We start from the raw sequence: 6,075 nt of genomic DNA, 5'->3' as shown, positions 1-6,075 counted from the left end.
TCGGGCCCGGGGCCCCCTGGAGCCCTGCCGGGGGGGGGGGTGCTGCCCTTTGCTGCTTCGGGCCAGCCCAGCCTGCAGGTCAGCCTTGCCCCTTCTGAGTGTCCGGGTGCCGGGCAAAAGGCCCTCACACCAGTGTCTACATATGGTGTGTTGCCCTCGAGGCCTCCGGTTCTCCTGCCGCCACCTCAGGGGGCTTTGGTGTCCTGGCTAGAATGGCCAGTCACAGGCTTTGCTGGCCAAAGCCGGTGGGCACCAGCAGGGGCGAGCCATGTGCTTTGTCTCCTTAGGGCGTGTGGACAGGTTCAGGGTCACTGGGGTGGGCTGTCCGTCCTGCGTCCCAGCCTTTTCTGGTCTTGGTCCTCCCAACCTGGCTTTGCAGTGTCTGCCGGGCAGCCCCTCGTGTCAAGACAGGGAGACGGCCCCAGCTGTGTCCTTCTCCGTTCAGCTGGGGGCTTAGCATCTGCCCCCATGCTGGGCGCCCGGCTGTAGAGGCCAGGCCTGTGGGGGAGGGGGCTCCGTTCACTCACGCCACCCCCTCCCCTGTACGGGCACCCACGGGCGTCCCCACCTCTCCCAGGCAGGGGAGGGCCCTCTGCCCGTGCTGGCCCCTGCACCCACCGCTGGTCTCCCCGGCAGGGATGCTGGAATACGAGCCGGCCAAGCGGTTTTCCATACAGCAGATCCGGCAGCACAGGTGAGTCCCCGCGGGGCTCCCCCACTTGGGGGCCCATGTGGTGAGAGCGAGTGGGGGCAGGGGAGGGGGAGGTCAGGGCTGCGGGGGTCTTGCTGGCTCAGTCTCTCCCGTTGGGCCCCTTCTCCCTCCCCCACCCCGCGTAGTTCTCAGCGGGAATTGGGGGTGGGCCCACGTGGTAAGCCAGGCAAGCCTCTGGCTGCCCTGACCTGCCGGCTTCCGTAGCTGGTTCCGGAAGAAGCACCCGCCGGCCGAGGAGCCGGTACCCATCCCGCCGAGTGCGGACTGCAAGGACCGGTGGCGCGGCATGACAGTGGTGCCCTACCTGGAGGACTTGCACGGCTGTGCCGACGCTGCGGATGACGAGCTCTTCGACATTGAGGACGACATCATCTACACTCAGGACTTCACGGTGCCCGGTGAGTCCCCGGGGGTCACGGAAGAAGTGGGGAGGCCCTGCCCCCGGCCCGAGGGTCCGGTGGCCCTCCCCGCAGTGGCCACCCTTCTGACGAGTGGCCTTCTTCCCCAGGTGGCGAGGAGGCGTCTGAGGCAGGGCTTAGAGAGAGAGACCCGCAGGAGAGCCAGTGCTCAGACCTTTCTGGAGAGGAAACTGAGGCCAGGGCCGCCAAGGAGCTCCGGGCAGAGCCCGGGCCCTAGTGTAGCGCTGCCCCACCCGCCTCCCCGCGGTGCTGTGCTGGCCCGGGGCTGGTTCCGCAGGCTCCTGCATAAAGGTCTGCCCCGCTGAGCGTGTGCGGGTCATGCTTGTTTCCTTCCGGCTCACCGGCCAGGGCTTAGGCGTTTACTGTAGAAAGAGCCCGTGTGCAGGGTGGCCAGTGGGGCCTCCAGGGAGCAGCCCCAGGGTGGGTCCGCGTGTCCCACTCTCCTGGGGGCACACTCAGGCCTCTGGTGCATCTGGCTGCAGCTGTTCCCCATGGGGTCCTGGGGTCAGGTGGGATGCCCCGCCCTGGGAACCCTGGCCACGGTCCAGTCCTGAGGCCTCCTGGATTCTCCATCCTTTCCACAGGATAGAAGCAAGGTGTCCTGTCTCTCAGAGGCACTAGGGCCCCGGGACAGGTGCCTGGGCGTGAGCCTTGCTGGTCAGCCGGCTGTAGAGGCACTGACCACACACCGTCTCTTCAGGCCTGTTCCAGAGGCTTGGGGCTGCTTTGCCTGGGTGGGGGAGGCCTTGTTCAAGAGCGGCTCTCTGGGCCGGAGCCAGATCCCTGGCCTGGGAACGTCCTCCACGTGAGACGTGGGGACGGACGGTCCTGTGCTGAGGTCGGGCAGCCGCTTCTCGCTGACCTGCCCGTGGGCCGGCAGCGGGCCGTGTTGGGGCTTCTCCCGTTCTTGTCCTGTCGTGTGGTCACGGTCAGAGGCTCTCAGCTGCTCCCCTGGGTCCCTGGTCCTGCCGTCCACCCTGAGGGCTGGTGCTGGGCCTTGGGCCGGGTGTTGATTGGTCGGGGCCAGTGGCCCCAGTGCCTTGAGGGCATGTGGGGCAGATCCCGTGCCCTCCAGCCACCCTCCGACCGTGGTCACTGTGCCAGAGGCTGGGCCCCAGGTGATCTGTGCAGAGTTTCGGTGCTCGGCGCCCCTGCAGCCCCCCTCCCCCTTTAGAGCAGGCAGCTGACACTGCCCCACGCTCTGGGTTCTGACCTGAGACGCTTCCCGGTCATGGGCCGGTGCCTCCCGGCTAGGTTCAGAGGCTGAGTCAGGCACAGGACGCCATTGGTGGAGACGGGGCTCCGTGTGCAGAGGAGATGGGCTTGAGGCAGCTGAGGGCAGTTTCCTGCCGACATCCATGGGAGGGGGGTGCACAGTGGGCAGCACGGGCTTCCCGCTCCCTTCCCTCCCCCCACGCCTCAGCAGGGACAGAGCGGGGCGGGCGGCCCCGGGCCAGTGGCCCTGGGACCCGGTGAGTGTTGGCAGCCCACACGGTCGGGGCCGGGGCATGGCAGGCACCTGTGACGGCCTCTCCGTTTGTGCCCGGCGTGGAGAGCCGGGGCGGGCTCTTGTGGGAGAGACGGTGAGTCCAGACATCCGGCCCGAGCCCAGCCCCTCCGAGTCCCACGGGGCCCAGCGAGGTCTGGCCATCGCACAGGTGAGAGAGCCAAGGCTCGGGCCCCAGGTCCCTGATGTCCACCGTGTTCCCACCCACCTGAGTGCAGGGCTCCACTCACACCTGAACAAGCAGGTGAGCGTAGGCTGGGCCCCGCCCCAGCCAGCTCGAAGGCCAGCCCCGCTGCTCCCTGGATGGGGGCCCCATTGGCAGGACCTGGTGGGACAGGTGGTGGAGGTGCCCTGGGCCCGGGCAGGCGGGGCGCTGGGGGCGTGTTGGTCGGGAACCCCCAGTCAGCACAAGTTTGCCTTCTCCCTCCTAGGACAGGTCCCGGAGGAGGAGGCTGGGCGGAGCGCACAGAGCCGGGGCCCGCCCAAAGCCATGTGTGTGAATGGCACCGAGTCAGCCCAGTTGAGCGCCAGGTCGAGGGCGGAGCGCCGGGCCAGTGCCGCCTCCAACCCCGCCCGCAAGGCCTGCTCGGCCAGCAGCAAGATTCGCCGGCTGTCAGCCTGCAAGCAGCAGTGAGGGTGGCCGCCTGCAGGTGGGAAGTGGTGGGGACCAGAGGAATGGGTTGGGGGTGTGCCGTGGGCACTGCCCTGCTTGGCTGGTGTCACTGTCACGGCCTCTGCTTGTCGCCCCCGGGGTCTGGGTTGGAGGTCACTTTTATCAGGGCGTTGGCCACACACTGGGGTCGGGGGGCGGCGTGTGCAGGATCAGGGCCCCTAAGCCGGCGGCCTGTCTTGCAGACCTGCGGGGCTCACCCCCACCCCGCCAGGCTGCTTCTGCGACAGGGTGATGCTGGCGTCAGACCAGGCTGGGGGTTGGGGGGTGAGCAGGCCAGGAGGGGCTGGGCTCTGACTGAGGCCGTCATCTCCCCTCCCTGCTTCCTCTTCCCAGCCCTGACTGCCCAGTCCACAAAGGGTGATTGGGCCCCAGAGGCACTGGAGACCCCATCGCCTGCTCAGGATGTGAGCAGTGGGGTAGGGGCCTGAGGCTACACAGCCCCTGTCTAGCCATGTCCCCTCTCCCAGGGAGCTGCCCCGAAACACCTCCCAAGGAATTTGTATGCCAGCAGCAGAACCAGCCAGGTGGGGTAGGAACTCTTTGGAGGGAGGCCCGGCTCCGTGGCAGAAAGGCCGTGCTTAATCCCACCAGGTGGCCCGAGATGCCCGGAGTGGCTCTAGAGGCAGTGCAGCCCTCCCTAGCCTCCTGAGGCGTCTGACAGCACTGAGGCATGACCAGGCCTCAGTTTCCCCACCCTCTGGGCGGCCCCAGGGGGGCCTGCTTCCTGGGATGCAGGGCCTTTCGTTGACCCAAAAGTGACCCACCTTCTGTTCTGGTCTCAGCCTGTCTCCAGGAGCCCCGGCCAGGTCCTGCTCAGTCTTCCCGCCGACTGCTGGCCTGCTGCCCACTGCCCAGGAAGGCCGCCACTGCACCCTTTGTGCTGACTGCCCCTCCGGAAGCCGGAGGGTCCTGGAGGGCTGTGGTTGGGGGACAGTAGGGACTGGGGTCCGCCCTCCCCTGGTGGCCAGTGGACACGACCTCCTGCTGACTGCAAACCTGTGCTGAGCCCCTTCCCCCCACCGGGGGAGGAGGGAGTGGGCCCGGCACGGCCCCACGCCAGCCCTCGCCATGCACTTTACGTTGAGACTACTGGTTCTCGCCCGCCCCGACCCCTCTTTTTACTCTGCCGCTCGTTAGCGCCTCCCACACCTGGTGATGTGTTCCCACCAACCACAGCCTCAGCGGGACGGGCAGGACAAGTGGGCCTGTCGACCGAGATGCATGCCCAGTGCCCAGGGGAGCCCGGCGGCTGCCTTGTTTTCATTGTTTGGTTGGTTCTTTTTTCTTCTCCTTTTTTAAGAAAAAATAAAACAGGTGGATTTGAGCTGTGGTTGTGAGGGATGTTTGGGAACTGTGGGTGGCAGGACGTGCTGTCAGGTGTGTGTGGGGGGGGTCTGAGTCTGAGCCTGAGCCTGGGGCCCTTTGTGGACCCCACAGTGGACGGGCTGGCCCGGGTCTGCAGGTCTTGCTGGTGGTGCCGGGTGGAAACGTGGGCCTCCCACGCGTGTCTGCCTCTGGCCATGCTGGATCTCTGTGCTCTCTGGTGACCCGGCTTCCCCAGAGCTCCACAGGCCCCTCTGCTCAGCCCAGGGGCCACAGCTCCACAGTGCAGTGGCCAGGGGGGCCTGATCCCCTTTCGTCCAAGGCCTCTGTACTCCTGGGTCCCCAGAGAAAACCCAGAGCAAGCAAGAGTATGCAGTAAATATAATCAATCAGAAAACAGAACACAAACTCCATCACTGGATGGTACACAGACAGCACGAAGCTTCGAGGGGCGGGGCAGGGCGACTCGGCCGCTGGCGAGGGCTGCCCCATCTTTTGGCAATAAATAAAGCTTGGGAAACTTGAAACCTTGACCGTTTGGGTTTTGTGTCTCAAACACTGGTGAGTCCTGGCTGCTCTTTGGACGGTGTGGTTACGGGAAGTGCGGCCCGCTCAACATGCGGAGGGCGGGTTCAGGGTGCAGACACCAGGAGGGAGGGGGACCGGGGGGCGTGTACAGGGCTGGGGGCGGCGGCGGCGAGTACGGTTATTGCTCGGAGGGGGCGCGGACTGCCGCGAGCACTCGCCGCGGTGAGGTAAACGGCTTCGGGGGCTTGGAGGCCACGGCCTCGAGCTAACCTCACAGCCCGGGCCCGCGCGCCCTCTCTTCGCGGAGCCTCGGCACCCCTTGGTCCCTGCGCGTGCGCCTTAGCGCGAACTCCGGCGCGTGGTAACCGGCCGCGTGCGAACCGGCCGCGTCGCTAGGCTCGATTGGTGTTGGGAGGGGCGCTCTGCGCATGCGTTTCGCGCAGTCGGCTCGCACTGCCCCTCCAGGATGCAAACCCTACGCATGCGCTTCCCGTTGCGTCGTGCAGTGGACGCGGCGGCCCCGGTCACTAGACCGAGGCCGCTGTCTGGGACCAAGGGAAGTTGAATGTGGTCCTCGGAACCCCTAAGTTGAGAATCCGCCACACTCCCTTTAGTCGACCCGATGAAGTGCCCGGAGGGGACTGTGTGCGTGCGCACTTTGGGCTGGCGCAGGGTGCCTGGGGCACTGCGTGCGTGCTCGAGGCCCGCGGTCCCAGCGCAGGCGCGCCGGGGCGTCGCACTTCAGGTGTGTCCAGCGCCGAGGCCCCGCCGGTGCCGACTAAGCTGACGAGGTGGGCGCGGGGTGCAGGCTTAGACCGGGCTGTGGTCGGGGGACGTGGGCGCGGCCACAGCCAGCGCAGGGGCCACGGCGACAGGCTGGGCCAGGCGTGGCGGGAAGAGCCTGTCGTCGAGG

The 6,075-nt window shown here is 67.0% G+C and overlaps 1 protein-coding gene across 4 annotated transcripts in view; it reads left to right on the top strand.

Moving 5' to 3' along the window:
• Nucleotides 1-5,161, top strand: part of STK11 (serine/threonine kinase 11) — a 17,789-nt gene extending 12,628 nt beyond the window's left edge. For 2 of the 4 annotated variants that reach the window (XM_024740023.1, XM_024740022.1), the window contains 4 exons: nucleotides 637-694; nucleotides 917-1,110; nucleotides 3,075-3,288; nucleotides 4,094-5,161. In XM_024740023.1, the coding sequence (XP_024595791.1) occupies nucleotides 637-694; nucleotides 917-1,110; nucleotides 3,075-3,288; nucleotides 4,094-4,316 (689 nt within the window). In that variant the 3' untranslated portion in view covers nucleotides 4,317-5,161. Of the gene's footprint in view, nucleotides 1-636; nucleotides 695-916; nucleotides 1,111-1,220; nucleotides 1,381-3,069; nucleotides 3,289-4,093 lie in introns of those variants that run through there. The other 2 variants (XM_024740024.1, XM_024740025.1) reach the window with 2 other exon arrangements.
• The last annotated feature ends 914 nt before the right edge of the window (nucleotides 5,162-6,075 follow it).

Source organism: Neophocaena asiaeorientalis, unplaced genomic scaffold (genome assembly GCF_003031525.2).
Source record: "Neophocaena asiaeorientalis asiaeorientalis breed wild unplaced genomic scaffold, Neophocaena_asiaeorientalis_V1.1 scaffold469, whole genome shotgun sequence".
NCBI classification, from domain to species: domain Eukaryota; kingdom Metazoa; phylum Chordata; class Mammalia; order Artiodactyla; family Phocoenidae; genus Neophocaena; species Neophocaena asiaeorientalis.
Note: the sequence above shows the minus strand (reverse complement) of the source record. Positions and strands in the feature narration are given on the sequence as shown.